This window comes from Microchirus variegatus (genome assembly GCF_963457635.1).
Source record: "Microchirus variegatus genome assembly, chromosome: 12".
NCBI classification, from domain to species: domain Eukaryota; kingdom Metazoa; phylum Chordata; class Actinopteri; order Pleuronectiformes; family Soleidae; genus Microchirus; species Microchirus variegatus.
In genome coordinates, this window is record NC_139813.1 from 27,987,319 (window position 1) to 28,010,084 (window position 22,766).

General features: G+C 40.8%; 2 protein-coding genes across 2 annotated transcripts; one reads left to right on the top strand and one right to left on the bottom strand.

Moving 5' to 3' along the window:
• Positions 1 to 9: 9 nt before the first annotated feature.
• Positions 10 to 12,205, bottom strand: cebpz (CCAAT enhancer binding protein zeta; the record flags this gene model as incomplete). The annotated part of the gene is made up of 17 exons (XM_083898678.1): positions 10 to 182; positions 1,293 to 1,374; positions 1,483 to 1,547; positions 1,636 to 1,722; positions 2,919 to 2,954; positions 3,037 to 3,251; positions 4,498 to 4,558; positions 4,644 to 4,750; positions 4,895 to 4,961; positions 5,048 to 5,107; positions 6,154 to 6,256; positions 6,338 to 6,391; positions 6,912 to 7,006; positions 7,104 to 7,257; positions 8,463 to 8,694; positions 9,294 to 10,780; positions 11,990 to 12,205. 17 exons carry the CDS (start codon positions 12,203 to 12,205, stop codon positions 10 to 12), a joined length of 3,294 nt encoding a protein of 1,097 aa, XP_083754804.1.
• Positions 12,206 to 12,635: 430 nt separating this feature from the next.
• On the top strand, positions 12,636 to 18,971 carry ndufaf7 (NADH:ubiquinone oxidoreductase complex assembly factor 7). The gene is made up of 10 exons (XM_083899212.1): positions 12,636 to 12,876; positions 13,392 to 13,555; positions 13,648 to 13,728; positions 13,797 to 13,907; positions 14,796 to 15,009; positions 16,362 to 16,420; positions 16,757 to 16,870; positions 17,119 to 17,265; positions 17,991 to 18,164; positions 18,240 to 18,971. Exons 1-10 carry the CDS (start codon positions 12,810 to 12,812, stop codon positions 18,462 to 18,464), a joined length of 1,356 nt encoding a protein of 451 aa, XP_083755338.1. The 5' UTR covers positions 12,636 to 12,809; the 3' UTR covers positions 18,465 to 18,971.
• The last annotated feature ends 3,795 nt before the right edge of the window (positions 18,972 to 22,766 follow it).

Consider the following 22,766-nt stretch of genomic DNA (forward strand, 5'->3'; position numbering starts at 1 on the left):
GATGAAGATCTACTTCCTCCTCTTCTTGTTGTTGTTCCCGAACGTCTTGCCTCCTCCCGCCTTGGCTCGGGCGAACGTCGGCCTCTTCTTGTTGAACGCCGCCTTCTTCTTGCGCAGCGTCTTGACGTCGCGGCCCTGGATCCAGTCGTCGCGCTGAGACTCCCACTTCAGCTGCTTCACACCTGAGGTTTCAACCACACAGAGAGAGGAACGTCGTACGCGTCGTACAAGTTTCTACGAGTTTTTTAAAAAACACCGTCGAGGTTCTTCCTCACAGAATCAGAGAGTGGAACTTTCGTCCGAACTGGACATGCGTTCTATTTACGCAACAGAAGTTGGAACTTGGGAATGGCGTCACAAACGGCGTAGAAACACGTCTACGATTTAAAAAAGTGCAACGTGTACGACGTGTTTGTGTTTTCCACTTAGCATTGATTGATGTTTTTCACTTGGATTAAAAGATTTCAACTGGACCGACTAAAGTGAAAGGTGTCGATTCAGTTTCTACTTTTGTTTTGTTTTGATTTTATGGGTAAACTCACTGTCAACCATGTGTAAACTCACTGTAAACATATGTAAACTACCTGTAAACCATGTATAATGTTGACACATAATTTACACAGTGTACACATGGTTTACAGTGTAAACCATGCGTCAACTCACTGTAAACTATGCATAAACTTTACAGTTAGTTTACACAGTGTACAAATAGTTTAGAGTGTAAACTAACTGTAAACTATGCGTAAACTTTACAGTTAGTTTAAACAGTGTACAAATAGTTTAGAGTGTAAAATAACTGTACACTATGCGTAAACTTTACAGTTAGTTTACACAGTGTACACATAGTTTAGAGTGTAAACTAACTGCAAACTAACAGTTAACGATATGCAACGTTTACACATAGTTTACACTCTAAACTATGTGTACACTGTGGGTCAACTATCTGTAAAGTTTACAGATAGTTTAAAACGATGTGTAAATTATCTGTAAAGTTTACAGACGGTTTACACACAGTACTATTAAAATGACTTAAATTGATCTAAACATTACAAATCAGATTTCAGAAATATTATAGCGATACCAACAATATCATAGTGTCGTTAAACTACGCTTTTATGTGGATATTTGTGTGGAAAACAGGATTTCACATATTTGCAAACACATTTTTTACTGAATATTAAATATTAGTAAAGTTATTAAACTCCTCTGGTGTCCAGCAAACTCCACTCTATAGGTTGGACATGGATTTAAGTTTTAAAAAGGATCGTTGTGTACGTCATATTTGGTCTCACCTGCTCGGTCTTTGGTTGCCATGGCGTTCATACCAACGTTGTCGAACTTGGAGCCGGCGTTTTCGTCCAGCAGAGAACCAAACTGAACACAAACAAACAAACAAACAAACAAACAAACGTGTTGTATTTGTGTTTTTTTAACAGATTAAAGAGCTGACACTTTCATCAGATTAGGAGATTGTCATCTCACCTCTTCAGCTGAAGTAAACATGGCTCCATCTTTCTTTCCTTTCTTCTTCTTCCCTGATTTAGATCCTGTGACAAAGAAACAGACAGATTCAAATCAAACAAACGGGATGATTTTGAGTTAATTTACAGCAGATTATCTCATCTCGTCGCTGACCAGAGAAGTCGAGCTCCTCTGAGGATTTCCTCTTCCCCTTCCTGGTTTGAGGAGTGATGTCTGGAGTTTCTGTCTCATCGTCTGAATCTGGAAACACAATTTTTTCACTGAGGTTAACAAATCTCAACTGGACCGACTACAGTGAAAGATGTCGATTTAGTTTATACTTTTGTTTTGACTTTGTAAACCATGTGAAAACTCACTGTAAACTATGTGTAAACTCACTGTAAACAATGGAAAAAACTAAGCGTAAACTCACTGTAAACTATGCGTAAACTCACCGTAGACTATGCGTAAACTCACTGTAAACTATGCAAAAACTAAGCCTAAACTCACTGTAAACAAAGTGTAAACTCACTGTAAACTATGCGTAAACTTACTGTAAACTCACTGTAAACTAAGCGTAAACTCACTGTAAACTAATCGTTAACTCACTGTAAACTATGCAAAAACTAAGCGTCAACTCACTGTAAACTATGCGTAAACTTACTGTAAACTCACTGTAAACTATGCATCAATTCACTGTAAAGTATGCGTAAACTCACTGTAAACTATGTAAAAACTAAGCATAAACTCACTGTAAACTAAGCGTAAACTATGCAAAAACTAAGCATAAACTCACTGTAAACTATGTGTAAACTCAGTGTAAACTATGCAAAAACTAAGCGTAAACTCACTGTAAACTAAGCGTAAACTAAGCATAAACTAAGCAAAAACTAAGCGTAAACTCACTGTAAACTAAGCATAAACTCACTGTAAACTATGCGTAAACTCACTGTAAACTAAGCGTAAACTCACTGTAAACTAAGCGTAAACTCACTGTAAACTATGCATAAACTCACTGTAAACTATGCAAAAACTATGCGTAAACTGACTGTAAACTTTGCGTAAACTGACTGTAAACTATGCATAAACTCACTGTAAGCTACGCAAAAATATATTCACTGTAAACTTTACAGTGAGTTTACGCATTGTTTACAGTTGGTTTAACAGATTAAAATCAAACAAACGGTGCGTTAATGACGCTTTAAATTACAGCAGATTATCTAATCTCGTCGCTGACCAGAGAAGTCGAGCTCCTCGGACGATTTCCTCTTCCTGGTTTGAAGAGTGATGTCTGGAGTTTCTCGTCGTTTCATTCACAAAAATACTTCATCTTTTACATCAGCTCACGTCGTGTTTGTACTGAAGGTTTATTTGATTTCCCTGAAGTTGTTTATTTTGTTGCAGATTAAACATAAAAACGCAAGTTATTCGTGTTTGGAGAACGAACTCTTTCTCACCATCAAACGCAGCATCGTCATCGTCAAACTCTGGAGCTGAAAAAGAGCAAAGAAACGATAAAGAGTTTGAAGCCGAGTCATGAAACAGAAAACATCTGTGTGTACATTTATTTACTACCTTCATCATCATCGTCGCCGTCGTCTCCGCCTCCGTCCAGGTCCATGAAAGCTCCGCCCTCGTCCTCCAGCTCGTCTCCAAAGTCCTCCTCGTCCATGCTGCCCAGAGACACCTCCTCGTCGTCCAGGTCGTCGTCGTCCACGTCCGAGTCGTCGGCGTCCGAGTTGTCCGAGTCCTCTGCGTCTTTCTTTTTTCCTTTTTTACTCGACACGTTCCTGAGAAACCACAAGGGAAAATAAGTCAGGAATCCATTTTAAAAAACAATTGATTGACTAATTTATGGCGCTTTTCCACTGAGCCTTGATCATCTTTTTACAATTTTTTCATGTAGGTTAAGGTTAGGCTAACTGTAAACTATGTGTAAACTTTACACATAATTTACAGTGTACACAGAGTGTACACTGTAAACTCACTGTAAACTATGCGTAAACTCACTGTAAACAATGCGTAAACTCACTGTAAACAATGCGTAAACTCACTGTAAACTTAACAGATAGTTTACAGTGGGTTTACGCAGTGTACACAGAGTTTAGAGAGTAAACTATGTGTAAACCAACTGTAAACTATACATAAATTAACTGAGAACTATGCATAAACTTTACAGTTAGTTTACACAGTGTACAGTTTAAAAAATAACGTTTTTCTGGCGTTTGTTACGGTTGTTTTTAGAAGACTATAAAATGACGTTAGCGAGAGGCCAAACATCGTAAATCATCACAGTACGTAGATAAATGTTTCTAAAAAACGTTTAGATTGTTGTAAGATGTCTAAAAAAAATATTTTACAATAATACAAAACTTTTAAAGACTTTTTTGAAATTTAGTTGTGAATTTCCCCAGAGTAGGATCAATAAAGTCTTTCTTAAATTGAATCTGTAACATGCAATATATATATTTAAAAAAAAAAGTTCAATCATATCGTCAAGACTTCAAAAACATCGTAAAAAAAAAACCACACCCAAATTCTGTAAAAGTCGTAAAGACATCATAGTATAGTGTAATTTCAAAAAGCGTAAGTTGTGAAAAAATGAACGTCATCGTAAGATGATGTCGGCACTTCAAAAAATGTGAGCACTTTGGCACCATCTAGTGGACTGAAACAGCAATTGATAATATCATAATTGTTCATTTGTAACATCCGTGAAAAAAAACGATTTACGAAAAAAAGCGTTATATTGCCATGCAAAATATTGCGATATTTCACTGTATCGTAAACATTTTTTAATCATACAAATTTCAAAAACATTGAAAAAAAAACACAAATTACTGCAAGATATTTTTGAAGACGTCGTAGTTTAGTCAACTTTTTGATGTCAAATAGCTAGACGTCCAAATATTCGAGTCGTACGTTTCCCAAAAAAAAAGACAATGCACTTAACGAGATTTCAAAAACACGTAGAAAAAAGTTTTCTGTTGCGTCACCAAACAAAAAAAAAATTGCGAACAAAAGCTGAAAACTCACCCTGCGAAGTCCAGGTTGTCGCCGCCCAGGTCGGTGAAATACGAGTCTCCTTCACATGAATCTGATCGACAAACAAAAGACACACAACACATGTTAGATTTGACGACTCTTTAGAGAATCTCTGGGAAGCGTCTGCGTCGACTCACCCAGGATTTTCTCAAACTCGTCGTCGTCCACGTCGTCCACGCTCTCGTCGTCTCCGTCTTTGCGCGGCCGTCGGATTTGTTTCTCCTGCTGACGTTTCTTAAAGAAGCTGAGGAGACGACGGCAGCGTTCAGAATAAAGAAATCACCGAATGTTTTTAAATTATTTCAAAAAAACGTTAATAGTTATATGTAGCGAGTGATGAACAATCGATGAGTTTATTTATCTGATGAATAAAAAGTCAGTGACTCACCGATGGAAGAAAATCTCATCCACAGGAATCTGACTTTCTTCTTTGGACAGAAACTCGACACAGTTCACTGACACAGAGACACAAACAGTCAAAACCACAACAACAAAAAACAACAACAACAACACAAACACAACTCATGAACTAAATACTCACCGGGTACAGAGTTGAACCCTGACTTGTGTTTGGGCCTCAGCGCGGCAGAGTCGGTGTTTTCTGATCAAAGCACAAATGTATACGTTTATTATAAGAACCGGAAATATTAGAACAATCTGTGCATTTGAAACATTTACCAGTGTCATCGTAAAATTCGCTCATTTATCAATGTGTCAAAAACATCATAAAATTTTGTCATTTAACAAAAACATCGGAAAACATTGTCATTTAACAAAAACATCGTAAAATTTTGTCATTTGTAAAAAACATCGTAAAATGTTGTTTATCAATGTGGCAAATATATAAAAACATCGTAAAATGTTGTCATTGGTCAAAAACATCGTAAAATGTTGTCGTTTATCAATGTGGCAAATACATAAAAACATCGTAAAATTTTGTCATTTAACAAAAACATCGTAAAATTTTGTCATTTGTCAAATCATCGTAAAACGTTGTCGTTTAACAATGTGGCAAATATATAAAAACATGGTAAAATGTTATCGTTTAACAATGTGGCAAATATATAAAAACATCATAAAATTTTGTGATTTAACAAAAAATCGTAAAATGTTGTAATTTGTCAAAAACATCGTAAAATTGTGTCATTTAACGTGTCAAAAACATCGTAAAATTTGGTCATTTGTCAAAAACATCGTAAAATGTTGTCGTTTAACAATGTGGCTAATATATAAAAACATCGTAAAATTTTGTCATTTAACAAAAACATCGTAAAATTTTGTCATTAACGTGCCAAAAACACCGTAAAATTTTGTCATTTAACAATGTGGCAAATATATAAAAACATCATAAAATTTTGTAATTTAACAAAATATCGTAAAATTTTGTAATTTGTCAAAAACATAGTAAAATTTTGTCATTTAACGTGTCAAAAACATTGTAAAATTTTGTAATTTAACGTGTCAAAAACATCGTAAAATGTTTATCAATGCGTCAAATAAAATGTCACTGAGCAGTTTTGATAAAAACATGAAATATTATAAAAACTGTGCCTTTTACAACCAAAGATGTGGAAGAAACACCATTTTTTTGATAAAATGATCAAAATCAGCTGTGAATAATCAGTTAAAAAAAAGATTTTTGCTCACGTTGTCCTTTCAGCTGTTTCGGGTTTCTGAAGACGAATCGATCCAGGAAGCGAGTGAGAGTGAAATCCTGCAGCGGATCGCCAGAGTACAGGATGAATCCGCCCTGAGGAAGAAAACACAACAACATCAACAACAACAACAACATCATATATTATAATAAAAAGCACAATTATTTCATGTTTACCTGCAGGATTGTTTTTGCAAACAGCGACACAGACGGATGAAAGTGCAGCGAGAGCTGGGAAAAGAAATCAAGAAAATATTTAACAGAAGCGACAAAAAACAACAAGAAAATGTCGTAAAAACGCTTCAAATAAAAGTCGGAAAATCATAAAACATCAATTTTGTCGTAGAAAAGTGAATAAAACGTTTTAAGTCATGAACATAAAAATAATAGTCTTGATCTGGTAAAATTACAAGAAAAACTCGTACAAACATCGTAGCAGATTTAGACGTCAAAAATAAATAAAAATAGTTGTAAGAATCTTCGCAAAAATGTCACGATGCAAAGACATTTCAAAAAAATATCGCAATATAACGATGCGTTAAAAATATTGCCATAATAAATATCGTAATATATCAAACACGTCATAGCGATGTGTCAAAAACATCGTAAAATTTTGTCATTTATCTACGTGTCCAAAAAAATTCTTATTTTTTGTTGTTTATTAATGTGTGAAATACACAAAAAAACAATATGCAAAAAATTGCGTTAAAAATGACAGAAACACGATGAACTTAGCACGTTAGCGTCGTACCCGCTGTAGCTCCCACAGCGTCGTGTAGTCGGCGCCGCAGAACATCGGGTTTCTGTGCAGCGGGTCGTACGTCTGCGCCGCTTTCCCTCCCGACGCTAAACAGGAAGTGAGGGTTTGAAAAGATGGGAATGATAAATCGCCACGGCAACAACATGGAGGACGGAAAATGTTGACACACACACACACACACACCTTCCAGGTTCTGGTGATGAACCCATGACGCAGCAGGTTTAGCAGGTGCTGACTCTGCGTTTCCTCCGTCCTGGACTTTATCTGCGTCCACAAACTTCTCCTCTTCATCTTCATCTTCCTCGGCCAGATCTTTAAACTCCTCCTCCTCTCCCTCCTGACAACAACAACAACGTTACAAAACAAACTGTAACCACGACGACTTCAAATCCTTTAGTTAACATTTGGTTGACGGCAACAATTCAAACAAAACATTTAAAAAAATAACATACTGAACTAAAAGATTTAAATAAGCATTGATTTTTTTGGTTCTTTTTCAAATTAATTCAAATTAATAGATTTTCCACATTTGCCCTGATGCACTTTGACAGTGAGCTGACTTTCTTCTCGAAAACAAAAAGTATCTCGGAATGACTTGAAACTTACCATCATAATAGTCGGCATCACCCTGAACAAGGATCTGTTGAAAATATTTGGAAATCTCTTAAAGAATAATTTTGAGGAATTTTTGAAATTGAGGAAATGATCCATTTGCCCTGATGCACTTTGACAGTGAGCTGACTTTCTTCTCAAAAACAAAAAGTATCTCAGACTGACTTGAAATGTACCATCATAATAGTCGGCTTCGTCCTGAACAAGGATCTGTTGAAAATATTTGGAAATCTCTTAAAGAATAATTTTGAGGAATTTTTGAAATTGAGGAAATGATCCATTTGCCCTGATGCACTTTGACAGTGAGCTGAGTTTCTTCTAAAAAAAAAAAAAGTATCTCGGAATGACTTGAAATTTACCATCATAATAGTCAGCATCGCCCTGAACAAGGATCTGTTGAAAATATTTGCAAATCTCCTACGGAATAATTTTAATGAATTTTTTTAATTCAGGAAATGATCCATTTGCCCTGATGCACTTTGACAGAAAGCTGACTTTCTTCAAAAAAACAAAAAGTATCTCAGAATGACTTGAAATTTACCATCATAATAGTCAGCATCGCCCTGAACAAGGATCTGTTGAAAATATTTGCAAATCTCTTAAGCAACAATTTTTATGAATTTTTTAAATTCAGGAAATCATCCATTTGCCCTGATGCACTTTGACAGTGAGCTGACTTTCTTCAAAAAAACAAAAAGTATCTCGGAATGACTTGAAATTTACCATCATAATAGTCGGCATCACCCTGAACAAGGATCTGTTTAAAATATTTGCAAATCTCTTAAGGAATAATTTTAATTAATTTTTGAAATCCAGGAAATCATCCATTTGCCCTGATGCACTTTGACAGTGAGCTGTTTCTACATACTTCATTTGAGCACTGCACTGGTTTATATGTGAAGACTTAAAAAGCGAGGTTCTCTCTCTCACCTCAGTCTCCTGCAGCAGGATCTTCAGGCCCGGCTTGGCCTTCATGACCTCTGACACCAGGAAGAGGGCGCCGCAGGCGAAGCTGGCGTTCTGCTCGGCGCTGACCTGCAGGAGGCGCTTGACGAAGGCTTTGATCCGCCGCAGCACGATGTCGGCCTTCAGAGACTTGTAGAGGAGGTTGAGGAACATGCTCTGTCTGGAGGACGACGACAGACCGGGGTCCAACAACTTCCTGCAGAAGGAGATAAAGAAAGAACGCGTTTTAAGAACATGTTCACGTCTTTATTTCACTGTTAGGCAGACTTTAACAACAGGAAACTGAAGTTTGTAAAAACCACTCACTCTCCCACACCAAAGTCCATAGAGAAAACCAGTGATTTTAACATCACGGCGCACAGGAGTTCACGGGAGTTGTTGATCCACTGCTGCCTCCATCACTAACTTCAAACTTCTTATTTTGTCAATTCGGCTTTTGAAAATCTTAATTTAGACTTATTTCAGTGACACAAAGTGACCACACGAGGCAGCAGAGGACCAGCAGCTCCTGTGTCCCTGTGAGCTAAAATCACTGATTTTCTCTATGGGGTTTGGTGTGGGAGAGTGAGTGGTTTACAATCTTAGTATGGCTGAATACATGCTGCCAACTAGTGGTGGGAGGCTTTAATACAGCATTTTCTCTTTATCACACAATATTATTAATAATAAGTTTAGTTTGCCCTATGTGTAAGTACCTCATATTTAGTTATGCATGTTATAATCCAAATTAAGAGACAGATATTCAAAGTTTTTGACATCATCGTCTGACGTAATATTCCCACATTTCAGTTGTACCTGTAGAGGGCGACGTAGTAGCGGTCAGACACGGTCTGCTGCGAGTCCATGACCTGGAAGAGCAGCATGAGCGCCTGCACGGCCGTGTTGAACTTGACCAGGTGGACCACCTTGAAGAGCGTGTCCAGCTGCTCCTTCACCTTCTCGTCGCCGGCGCCGGCGTACGGATACGCCCGGTTCACGCCCGTCAGCAGCGCGCTCAGCATCTTGGACTCGATGTCCTTGTTCTTGACGCAGGCGCGGAAGAAGGAGAAGTAGATGGCGATGAGCTTGGCGGCGAGCTCGGCCTCGTCGTGGCTCAGCAGCACCTGGCTGAGGAAGCACACGGCGTAGTACTGCGCCTTGGAGGCGATGTTGGGCCGGAACATGAGGCGCTCCACCTCGCAGCACACCACCACCTTCATGTTGGGGTGTCGGTGCAGCAGCGTCTCCAGCAGGTACGTGGCTTTGGCCGCCGTCTTGTACTCGGGGTCTCCCAGCTTGTTGACCACCTGGTTGAGCAGCGCCTTCTCCTGCTCGGGGCGGCCGCACAGGAGCTCGTGGGCGGTGGTCAGCGCCTTGGCCTTGGTGGCCGCCACCGTGTCGTGCGCCACCGTGTCCAGCGCCGCCACGAACTCGGCCACCTGGTGCTTCAGCTGGTGCTCGAAGTACCAGAGGACGAGGCGGCGGTCGCGGGAGTCGCGGTTGCCGCTCGCCTTCTCCTCCAGCTGGTCAAACGGGTGCTGGGCGAAGGGGCGGAGCTTCCTGTTCTCCGGCAGCAGGTCGGAGAGCAGCAGCTCTCGCAGCGTGTCCAGAGCCATCAGACCCATCCTCCTGCTGCCCTTCTTCTTCACCATGGACACCAGGTTGCTCACGTGCTCCACCGTGTGCACCGGCGCGTCCTGGATGAGGACCGTCATGGCCGCCATCCTGTCGGCGAGCACGCCGGACGACACCACCGTCTTCATCCAGTGGGAGTTGGCTCCTTTCTGCAGGACCTTCTTGCTCTTGTAGAGCGCCACCTCGGCCTCAAACAGCTGCTGCGCCAGCGTCTTGTACTTGGTGACGAGCTGTGGATCCTGCGGCGTGGACGATCCCTCGCTGGTGTACTCCAGGTCGAACCACTTCCCTCCAGGTTTGATGAGCAGGTTCTGTCTCTGCAGAAACTCAAACACGTTCAGGTTCTGCTTGGTCTTCTTGGTCTTCTTGGCCTTCTGTTTGATCACTTCCTGCAGCTCGCCGATCACTTTCTTCTGAGCGCTGGATGTTTGTTCTTCCGCCGAAGCCTTCTTGGTTTTTGCTTTTTTGCTTTCCTTCTCGGCAGAGCCCCCGGCGTCGTCGCCCTCCGACTCGTCTGCGATGACGTTCTGACCCGCAAACGCCCCAAAGCCCAGTTTGTTGATGAACTTGGCCAGCTCGCCGTCCTCCAGGTCATCGATGGCATCTTTCTTACCTCCATTCACCAGCTCTTTGGAGTCGTCGATGGCGGCGAGAAGAATATAATCGGACTGAAAACACAGAAAAATAGGTTTGAGGGAGGAGTTCGTGACACGATATATAATAAATAAACTTTATAAATGACGTGAAATGTGTGACAAAGACGAAAACAACACAAACAAAAGCAACAACATTTCAAAATCAAACATTAGAATAAAGTATATCAGGTTCTGAATTGTGTCAACTTATGCTAAATTAGCTAAAAACTGTGAGGTTGTGAATTATGTGAACTTGTGCTAAATTAGCTAAAACTCTATGCGGTTCAGGTGTCAATTTGTGCTAAATTAGCTACAAACCCTGAGGTTCTGAACGGTATCAACTTATGCTAAATTGGCTAAAAACGGAGGTTCTGAATTGTCAGCTTATGCTAAATTAGCTCAAAACTCTATGTTCTGAATTATGTGAGTTTATGCTAAATTAGCTAAAGACCTTTATGAGATTCTGAATTATGTGAGTTTATGCTAAATTAGCTAAAGACTCTATGAGGTTCTGAATTGTGTCAACATATGCTAAATTAGCTCAAAACTATGAGGTTCTGAATTGTGTCAGTTTATGCTAAATTAGCTAAACACTCTAGGAAGTTCTGAACGGTATCAACTTATGCTAAATTAGCTAAAAACTGAGGTTCTGAATTGTCAGCGTATGCTAAATTAGCTAAAAACTCTATGAGGTTCTGAATTGTGTCAACTTATGCTAAATTAGCTAAAACTCTATGAGGTTCTGAATTATGTCAGTTTATGCTGAATTAGCTCAAAACTCTATGAGGTTCTGAATTATGTCAACTTATGCTAAATTAGCTAAAACTCTATGAGGTTCTGAATTATGTCAGTTTATGCTAAATTAGCTCAAAACTCTATGAGGTTCTGAATTTTGTCAGTTTTTGCTAAATTAGCTTAAAACTCTGAGGTTCTGAATTGTATCAACTTATGCTAAATTAGCTAAAAACTCTATGAGGTTCTGAATTTTGTCAGTTTATGCTAAATTAGCTAAAAACTCTATGAGGTTCTGAATTATGTCAACTTATGCTAAATTAGCTCAACTCTCTATGAGGTTCTGAATTATGTCAACTTGTGCTAAATTAGCTAAGAACCCTGAGGTTCTGAATTATGTCAGTTTATGCTAAATTAGCTAAAAACTATCTGATGTTCTGAATAACGTCAGTTTATGTGAAATTAGCTAAATCTCTCTGATGTTCTGGACGGTGTCAGTTCTCCTCTCACCTGAGTTCCTCCCAGCCGTAAAACTTCTTCCAGGCTGAACTCGTCGTCCTCTTCCCCGGCTCTTCCTCCGCCTCCGTCAGCTGCCGCTTCTTTTTCGCCCCCCTTTCCGTCTCCGTCTCCGTCTCCATCCTCGGCCTCCGGCTCTAATTCTTCGGCCTTAAAACTCGCTTTAAACGCGGGTTTGTTTTTTCTGCGAAGCTTGATTTTCGCTGCCATGCTCGCTACAGCAGCGTGAGGAGCGTGAACCGGAAGAAGAACGCGACAGCACTTCCGGGACAACAAGAAACATTTTTGTCAAGTTGACTGAAAAAAAACAAATACAGGAAACGAAATATCTTTTCAAAATAAAATGAGCAAAAGCCTGTTTCTGAATTGTTGGCGTTTTCGATCATAATTTTTATTGAATATTTTTTAAATAATTATTTGTAATTCATATGTAAGTATTCGAGGGTTATTTAAACATATAAAGCATTTAAATGTAAATTTTTGTTATTTTATTCTGGAAAAATAACCGGATGTTAGATCTTTCGCGTCATTGCAATCTTAGGTTTGACTTAGCATTAGCGTTTAGCTCATACTCAAGAACTCTGTCGCTTTTCGTGACTTTAAACGTCGGACTAACGCAAATAAACCCACGCACGTTTCATATCGCGTGCGTGAACTAAAGACTTTTGTCTTTGTGTGCGTGAGTTTTCTGCGTCTTGTCACGCGAGCGCACGTGTTTCCAACGTGGCTAATGCTAACCTGTTAGCCGCCGATGCTGCCTGAGAGGCTAAAGGTTGTTTGTTTACAGGTCAAAATCAGATGATTAATCAGCAGAATGATGATTTTTCTCAGTGTTAAAACACGACAGCTGATCAGGAGAGTCTGCAGTTCTTCAGCAGCAGGTGAAAATATGATTTTAAAATTAATTTCACTGTGATATTGATGGATTATTAATGAATTACTATCTGAAAATTCCTCTGGGGTTCATTTAAATAATAATAATAATGACATAAGCTGCATCATAAAACAACATATTCAAATAAAATCAGTCTTTATCTATATATTCATTCATTTTCGGTTTATTTTTTACTCAAATCAAACAAAAATAATTTATAATGTTGATTTTATTCTGAAATATAAAGTGGATAGCGTGCTTTTTGGGTGAAATTCACCTGTAAATCTTTTTTTAAATTATTATTATTATTGAAAATATAAATATGTTCCTATCTATAATAAACAGTGCATCCATCATTTTGTTAATTTGTTAAAAATGAGATAAAATCAACAAGTTCTGGGATTTTTCAGCTTTTTAAAATAGGAATATTTCCAGGTTTCTTGGCTCCATTTTTTATAATAACAACAATGAAAATAATCCTAAATAAGTATATTTTATTTGATGTGTGTGTGTGTGTGTCAGTGCGATGGCGACCAGCTCAGCTCAGACTCTTCTGCAGTTCTTCACCAGACGACCCGGAAAAGCCTCGACCGTCGATTCTGCGTCACCTGACCTTCAAAATAAAAGCCACGGGTCCGATTTCTGTGGCCGAGTACATGAGGGAGGTGCTGACCAACCCTGTGACGGTGAGTTTACTCGTCACACGCTGAAGAAAAAGTAAAAAAAAACAGCTATAAACACAGCTCAGACACTCAGATACTCTCTCTGTGTCTTTCAGGGTTATTATGTGAAGAACAACATGCTCGGTCCAGACGGAGACTTCATCACGTCACCAGAGATCAGTCAGATCTTTGGAGAAGTGAGAAAAATAAAAATAAGTCAAAGTGTCTACGTATTTACCTGAAATAATGTTAACTTCCTGTGCAGCTGCTGGGCGTCTGGGTCATCAGTGAGTGGATGGGAGCGGGTCGACCAGAACATCTGCAGCTAGTGGAGCTCGGACCTGGGAGAGGATCTTTGGTCTGTGACATCATCAGAGTAAGACGTGACATCACTATGACATCACTGTGCGCCTTATTAATGGGTATTATTGACGTTTAAGAAGCTGAAAAATGACAGAAAAGTGAAAATATTCACGTTTAAGAAGCTGAAAAATGACAGAAACGTGAAAATATTCACGTTTAAGAAGCTGAAAAATGACAGAAACGTGAAAATATTCACGTTTAAGAAGCTGAAAAATGACAGAAACGTGAAAATATTCACATTTAAGAAGCTGAAATATGACAGAAACGTGAAAATATTCACATTTAAGAAGCTGAAAAATGACAGAAACGTGAAAATATTCACATTTAAGAAGCTGAAAAATGACAGAAACGTGAAAATATTCACATTTAAGCAGCTGAAAAATGACAGAAACGTGAAAATATTCACATTTAAGAAGCTGAAAAATGACAGAAACGTGAAAATATTCACATTTAAGAAGCTGAAAAATGACAGAAACGTGAAAATATTCACATTTAAGAAGCTGAAAAATGACAGAAACGTGAAAATATTCACATTTAAGAAGCTGAAAAATGACAGAAACGTGAAAATATTCACATTTAAGAAGCTGAAAAATGACAGAAATGTGAAAATATTCACATTTAAGAAGCTGAAAAATGACAGAAACGTGAAAATATTCACATTTAAGAAGCTGAAAAATGACAGAAACGTGAAAATATTCACATTTAAGAAGCTGAAAAATGACAGAAACGTGAAAATATTCACATTTAAGAAGATGAAAAATGACAGAAACATGAAAATATTCACATTTAAGAAGATGAAAAATGACAGAAACATGAAAATATTCACATTTAAGAAGCTGAAAAACCACTCAAACAGTGAATAAATCTTAAATTCCCATATATGGCCTCCTCTTCCTCTCAGGTGTTCAGTCAGCTCAGGTCAGTTTTAGGCGACGCCTCCGTCTCTCTCCACCTGGTCGAGGTGAGTCCGACTCTGAGTCGACTTCAGGCTCAGAATCTGACGGGGAACAGCAGCCGTGAGGCGGACGACGAGGACGAGCCGGTTTATCGCCGCGGGGAAACGGCGGCCGGACTCCCGGTGTCGTGGTATCGCCGTTTAGACGACGTCCCCGCAGGTAGAAACAAAACCACACCAAAGTCACTCACTCTCCCACACCAAAGTCACTCACTCTCTCACACCAAAGTCACTCACTCTCCCACACCAAAGTCACTCACTCTCACACCAAAGTCACTCACTCTCCTACACCAAAGTTACTCACTCTCTCACACCAAAGTCACTCACTCTCCCACACCAAAGTCACTCACTCTCACACACCAAAGTCCCTCACTCTCCCACACCAAAGTCACTCACTCTCTCACACCAAAGTCACTCACTCTCTCACACCAAAGTCACTCACTCTCACACACCAAAGTCACTCACTCTCCCACACCAAAGTCACCCACTCTGCCACACCAAAGTCACTCACTCTCACACACCAAAGTCATTCACTCTCACACACCAAAGTCACTCACTCTCACACACCAAAGTCATTCACTCTCACACACCAAAGTCACTCACTCTCACACACCAAAGTCACTCACTCTCACTCACCAAAGTCACTCACTCTCCCACACCAGTCACTCACTCTCTCACACCAAAGTCACTCACTCTCTCACACCAAAGTCACTCACTCTCCCACACCAAAGTCACTCACTCTCTCACACCAAAGTCACTCACTCTCCCACACCAAAGTCACCCACTCTGCCACACCAAAGTCACCCACTCTGCCACACCAAAGTCACTCACTCTCACACACCAAAGTCACTCACTCTCTCACACCAAAGTCACTCACTCTCCCACACCAGTCACTCACTCTCCCACACCAAAGTCACCCACTCTGCCACACCAAAGTCACTCACTCTCACACACCAAAGTCACTCACTCTCTCACACCAAAGTCACTCACTCTCCCACACCAGTCACTCACTCTCCCACACCAAAGTCACCCACTCTGCCACACCAAAGTCACTCACTCTCTCACACCAAAGTCATTCACTCTCACACACCAAAGTCACTCACTCTCACACACCAAAGTCACTCACTCTCCCACACCAAAGTCACTCACTCTCCCACACCAAAGTCACTCACACTCCCACACCAAAGTTACTCACTCTCCCACACCAAGGTCACTCACTCTCCCACACCAAAGGCCTCCATCACTAACTTACAATGACTGATTTTAGTGAATTCAGCTTTAGAAATATTTCATTTAGACTTAACTCAGTGACACAAAGTGACCACACGAGGCAGCAGAGGACCAGCAGCTCCTGTGTCCCTGTGAGCTAAAATCACTGGTTTACTCTATGGACTTTGGTGTGGGAGAGTGAGTAGTTTACAAACTTCAGTTTAACAGTGAGATAAAGATTGATTTTCTTCTTTTTGTTGTTTATTTTATTTAGTTTTTATAAAGTTTTTTCCTCTCTTTCAGGCTTCAGCGTCTTCCTCGCTCACGAGTTCTTCGACGCTCTCCCCGTCCACAAGTTTCAGGTCTGTTTTTATCACTTTAACGTCGTTTTACGAGTTTGCTTCACATCTGTGTGAATCATGTAGTTTATACACGTCTTTACCACTAGATGGTGCTAAAGTAACATGAGTAAAATTCCTGTCTCACAGGGAAGAAGAGATTTCCGGATTTTTTTTTGCCGCTAAAGTCAAATAATAAACAAAGTCAAGGAAAACGGGTTAGCGTGGAACAAAGACGGGATTTAACTGCGATTCAACGTCAGTTTTTACGACATTTTGAAGATTCTGATGACGTGAAACGACCAGAAGTAAAGTTTATTTGTTGTTTTGTAAGAAAATGACGTGTTTGTGTCGTGACAGAGGACAGAGCGAGGCTGGAGGGAGGTGATGGTCGACATCGACCCGGAGAAACCCGAGCAGCTGAGGTTCGTCATCGCGCCGACGCCGACGCTAGCCTCGTCCACGCTCGTCCACGTAAGCCACGAGCGTCCCTGATAATCTGATAATCTGACAATCTGACGACCAACGAGGTCCGAGGATTACGTTTGTCTGTGGATGGAACGTCGCTCAAATGTTTGAATTGTTACAATTGTTGTCTCTCTCACAAAAAACCGACACATTTGTTCCTCGCGGCAAAAAAACGTCATCTTCAAAAAACCAAAAACAGCATTTTTTAGGGGTTAAAAATGTCGTAAAAAAGATCGCGTGTGTGTGTGTTTCAGGAAGACGAGAGGCGGGACCACGTGGAGGTGTGCGCAGAGGGCGGAGTCATCGTCCAGCAGCTAGCGCGGCGCATCGTAGAAGGCGGCGGCGGCGCGGCGCTGATCGCAGACTACGGCCACGACGGAACCAAGACGGACACGTTCAGAGTACGACGACGTTTGTATACCGGCGGGAAAACGAGTCGATTTTGGAACTTTTGGAATACGTACATCGTCGTAATATATCAATATATAATAATAACTCCACAAGCTCCGCCCCCTCCTCACATGTAAACTTGTTTCATTCTCTCAGGAGCAAAAATTAGCTTAAAATGACATCAAAACAGTCCGTAATTACTGTTTTAGTCGCATTATTTCGTATAATTTCAAAAATAAAAGTGTCTTGTTTTGATACGTAACAATACACGTTCACGATAAACGAACGTAAACGTCTTTTATTACATATTAAATTGAATAAATAAATAAAAAATGTAACAACGACAAGTGAGGCGTTCCTTTATCGTCGGAAGTCGAGTTTACGAAGTTCGTGTCGAGAAGTCGGAAACGGAAACGTAGCGACACCAGTAGCTAACATCGCTCTGCGTGTCATTTTTGAGAACAACGTCGCAACACGTCTACGATTAAAAACGACACGGTACTATGTGTAGGAATTATTTTACGTGAAGCTAGCACAGCAAAAGTGCGAATAACGGTGAAAGTAGCGGTCGGTGAGATTTCTCCACCACGCGGTGGCGGCGTTTTGGTCCATGCTAGTCGCAGCTGTGACGCGATTCCTCGTTGCGTTTTTACGACTTTTTTTTTTTGAGGCTACAGGACTTTAACTTGCGTGAATATGTGAAACAGAGAGGCTCATGGGAGTTCTTCTTCCTCAGGGTTTCAAAGGTCACCAGCTCCACGACGTCCTGACCTCGCCCGGCTCGGCCGACCTCACCGCCGACGTGGACTTCAGCTTCCTGCGGCGGATGGCAGGAGGGGGCGTGGCCTGTCTGGGGCCTGTCACTCAGAGGGCGTTCCTGAAGAACATGGGCGTCGACGCTCGGCTGCAGGTCGGCGTTTGTTTTTAAACAACGTGATGTTTTGGTTTCCGGGTTTTGCGACGAAGGTCTTTGCTCCCTCTGCAGGTTCTGCTGAGGAACTGCGGCGACGCCTCCACCAGGAAGCAGCTGATCGCCAGCTACGACGTGCTGACTGGCCCCGCCCACATGGGCGAGCGCTTCCACTTCCTGGGCCTCGTGCACCGCGGTCGCCTCGTCAAACCAGAGAAAGTGTCGGGACTGAAGCTGCAGACGAAGAAGAATCCTCTGCAGCTGCCGGTCGCTGGATTCACTGAACTCAGCTACTCCTGACGCAACTGTGGGCTCTGTGAGCGCCCTCTGCTGGTCAGCCACGCAACAACAGACTCCGCTCATGACTCATTATTTCACTGTTGAACTGAAGTTTGTAAACCGCTCACTCTCCCACACCAAAGCCCATAGAGAAAACCAGTGATTTTAACATCACAGGGACACAGGAGCTGCTGGTCCTCTGCTGCCTCGTGTGGTCACTTTGTGTCACTGAAGTCAGTCTAAATTAAATATTTTTAAAGCCGAATTTTACAAAATAAGACATTTGAACTTATGGTAGTTAAGTTACTGTTCTTACTGTTATTCAACAACTCCTGTGACCCTGTGATGTTAAAATCACTGATTTTCTCTATGGGCTTTGGTGTGGGAGAGTGAGTGACTTTGGTGCGAGTGTTTTTGAGTGAAAAAAACCTGACTTTAGCCACTGAATAAAACACTCAAGTGATAAAATCAACTTCAGATTAAGTTTACGACATCTTTAAGAACACGTTCAAGTTTATAAACCACTCACTCTCCCACACCAAAGTCCATAGAGTAAACCAGTGATTTTAACATCACAGCACACAGGAGTTCACAGGAGTTGTTGATCCACTGCTGCCTCCATCACTAACTTACAATGACTGATTTTAGTGAATTCGGCTTTTGAAATGTATTTTAGTGACACAAAGTGACCACACGAGGCAGCAGACGACCAGCAGCTCCTGTGTCCCTGTGAGCTAAAACCACTGATTTCCTCTATGGGCTTTGGTGTGGGAGAGTGAGTGGTTTACAAACCAAACTTCAGTTTCCTGTCGAGAAAAAGACTATCAAATAAAAGACGTTAGCTTCCCGATGTTAACGTGCGTCGTTTTTTATTTTTCTGCCTGATCTTCAAACGTCTGATGAACTGTCAGCACCTGAGGTCAAAGGTCAGATGTTCTTCCTGCGTCTCTCGCTCGGCTGTTTCCGTCTTCAGCTTGAAACAATTAGCTGCTGCTGCTGCTGCTGCGTCCGTGTCTGTGGAGACGATTTAAAGGTCAGGTTTCATGTGTGTGTGTGTGTGTGTGTGGGGGGGGGGGCGAGTCCTGAACCTCCAGATCAGGTTCAGGTCTTCAGGTTAATTTAGAGATGGTTTCCAAACGTCCTGCTTTTCTTCTTCTTTCACACGTGGACGAGATGACGGATTATTAAAGCTGCAGCTTCACCAACACGCGATAAAATAGCGTTAAAAGTAGTGACGGCGTGTACGCATCACGCCCCAAAATTTAATCACGCGTTCCCGGTCCCGTTGCGGACATTTCACCGAAAATTTCATCCAAATCCGTCCGCGACTTTTCGAGTTACGCCGCTAACGGACGGACAAACTCCAGCGTAAACATATACTTACGTAGAATCTCGCTAAATAATTGCGGGAATTTACGTGATTTCGCACAAACTTTTGCAGGACGTCAGAAAACCTCCTCGTACGTTCTGTCGAAAGAAGTTCTCGTGTGAAGTATTTGTTGGATCTCACAAAAACCCGTGCGGGATTTTGACAAATTTATGCGTAATCTAAGAAAACGCGTACTGGATCTGGCAAAATATGTCCAGGATTTCACGGAACCTTCTTATGGTACAGTGTGTCGTAAGAAGTTCTCGCAAAATATGAAAATCTCACAAAACCCGTGCTTGACTTTGCTAAACATGAACACGATCTCTCAAAATGTAACTCACAAAACATGGAGTGGATCTCACTAAAAATAATCGTAGGGAACTCAAAATTTTCCCGGATTTTGGCAAACATTAGCTTAATTTTTAGGTCAATGTCTTTTTTGGCGGAATCGGAAATGAACGCAGAATCTCGCAAAAACATTTAAGGGATTTCGTGAAGTCTTTCGTCAGCTCTTCAAAGCTAAAGTTTTGCATAATCTCACTGAAAAAAAAAACATGCGTAGAATCTCGCTGAATAATTGCGGGAAAACGTACGGGATTTCGCGCAAACTTTTGCGGAACGTCAGAAAACCTCCTTGTACGTTCTGTCGAAAGAAGTTCTCGTGTGAAGTATTTGTGGGATCTCACAAAAACCCGTGCGGGATTTGGACAAATTTATGCGTAATCTCAGAAAACGCGTACGGGATCTGGCAAAATATGTCCAGGATTTCACGGAACCTTCTTATGGTACAGTGTGTCGTAAGAAGTTCTCGCAAAATATGAAAATCTCACAAAACCCGTGCTTGACTTTGCTAAACATGAACACGATCTCTCAAAATGTAACTCACAAAACATGGAGTGGATCTCACTAAAAATAATCGTAGGGAACTCAAAATTTTCCCGGATTTTGGCAAACATTAGCTTAATTTTTAGGTCAATGTCTTTTTTGGCGGAATCGGAAATGAACGCAGAATCTCGCAAAAACATTTAAGGGATTTCGTGAAGTCTTTCGTCAGCTCTTCAAAGCTAAAGTTTTGCATAATCTCACTGAAAAAAAAAAACATGCGTAGAATCTCGCTGAATAATTGCGGGAAAACGTAAGGGATTTCACGCAAACTTTTGCGGAACGTCAGAAAATCTCCTCGTACGTTCTGTCGAAAGAAGTTCTCGTGTGAAGTATTTGTGGGATCTCACAAAAACCCGTGCGGGATTTTGACAAATTTATGCGTAATCTAAGAAAACGCGTACTGGATCTGGCAAAATATGTCCAGGATTTCACGGAACCTTCTAACGGTATGTCGTGAGAAGTTTGAGAGTTATCGCAAAAATCTGAAAAAATGTTTGTGGGATCTCACAAAACCCGCGCGGGACTTTGCTAAACATGAACACGATCTCTCAAAATGTTTTTGCGAAAACTCACAAAACATGGACCGGATCTCGTAGGGAACTCAAAATTTTGCCAGATTTTGGCAAACATTAGCTTTATTTTTAGGCCAATGTCTTTCCGGGTCTTTTTTGGCAGAATCGGAAATAAACGCTAAAATAAACAATCCAGACGGTGGATTAGGCCGGGATTTTATTTTCATTACTTTGAAAAAAAAATTGCTTTGCAGAATCTCGCAAAACATTAAAGGGATTTCGTGAAGCCTTTCGTCGGACCTTCAAAGCCAAACTTTGCATAATCTCACAAAAAAAAACATGCGTAGAAACTCGCTAAATAATCGCAGTAAACCTTGTACGTTCTGTCGCAAGTAGTTCTCGTGTGAGTTCTTGCAGAATATGAAATTATTTGTGGGATCTCACAAAACCTGTGCTGGACTTTGCGAAACATGAACACGATCTCGCAAAAGGTTTTTGCGATAACTCACAAAATCTGGACTGGATCTCGCAAAAACAATAATTGTAGGGAACTCCAAATTTTCCGGGATTTTGGCAAACGTTAATTTTAGGTCCATGTCTTTCCGGGTCTTTTTTTATTTGGCGGAATCGGAACTCGTAAATAAACACTAAAATAAACAATACGACAACAGAAATGCATTTTTCTTCCTTTATCAATTAAACAAAGAGAAACTTCAGTAAAATCCTGTAAAAACATCTTTGTGGAACTGGAACGTGACGTTGACAAACTTTTTTCTCAGAGTCAGCTTTTTTTAATGTTTTAGCATCAAAATCTTCCACACGACGCAAATATTTTCTTGCAAAAGTATAAAACGGGACATGAATCAATTCTCAGGCTGGAGTCCGAACTTTCGTCTTCGTCGTCGTCAGAAAAACAAAGAAAAGACAAATAGCAGCTGATTCTCCGCTCGTCTTCATTCGCAGAAAAAGATACAAATGAAAGTGTTTTTCTGCAAAAGTCAAAAAATAAAGTGTGACCCTTCTGGACGCCACCTGCTGGACAAATCAAGCAATTATTGCTAATTCGATATCCGTGAAAACGTAAGAATAAGAGTCGTCGTTTTCATTTCGATTTTTCGTGAAAGAAAAAAAACGCACAGAAATATTTTGAGGCATTTTTGCGGACGAACAAAGAAAAAAAAACGTTAAAGTTCGGATTTAAAGAATTTCGCAATAGTGCAAAGTTTTTCCCGACAAAAGGAACTAAAACTTTATCGTTGGAAAAGTCTAACAGCGAGATAAAGACGTGACCGAGAAACAGTAGAATAGAGAAAGTCAGGAGACTGAAAACTACAGTCTCTCACGTCTCAGTTTTGGCGCCCTCTGGTGGCTCAATGTGGCAGTGAACGCAGTCCTGAACGAGCTTCACAGTTTAGAAAAAATGGACCTGATTTCCCTACGACAGTTTCCTGTTTCCTGTTCACTGACCACGGCGTCCTGGTGACCCGCCGTCTCCATGGCAACGGGTGACACCAGGTCTCTGACCTTCATTCGTAAAAAAAAGCCTCATCGCGGCCA

Excerpts from the sequence above, each read along its gene's own strand:
- ndufaf7 (XM_083899212.1), top strand. The coding sequence starts at position 12,810 with ATGATGATTTTTCTCAGTGTTAAAACACGACAGCTGATCAGGAGAGTC. Across the intron at positions 13,908-14,795 it reads TGGTCTGTGACATCATCAGA|GTGTTCAGTCAGCTCAGGTC; the intron begins GTAAGACGTGAC and ends TCTTCCTCTCAG. Across the intron at positions 15,010-16,361 it reads TTTAGACGACGTCCCCGCAG|GCTTCAGCGTCTTCCTCGCT; the intron begins GTAGAAACAAAA and ends CCTCTCTTTCAG.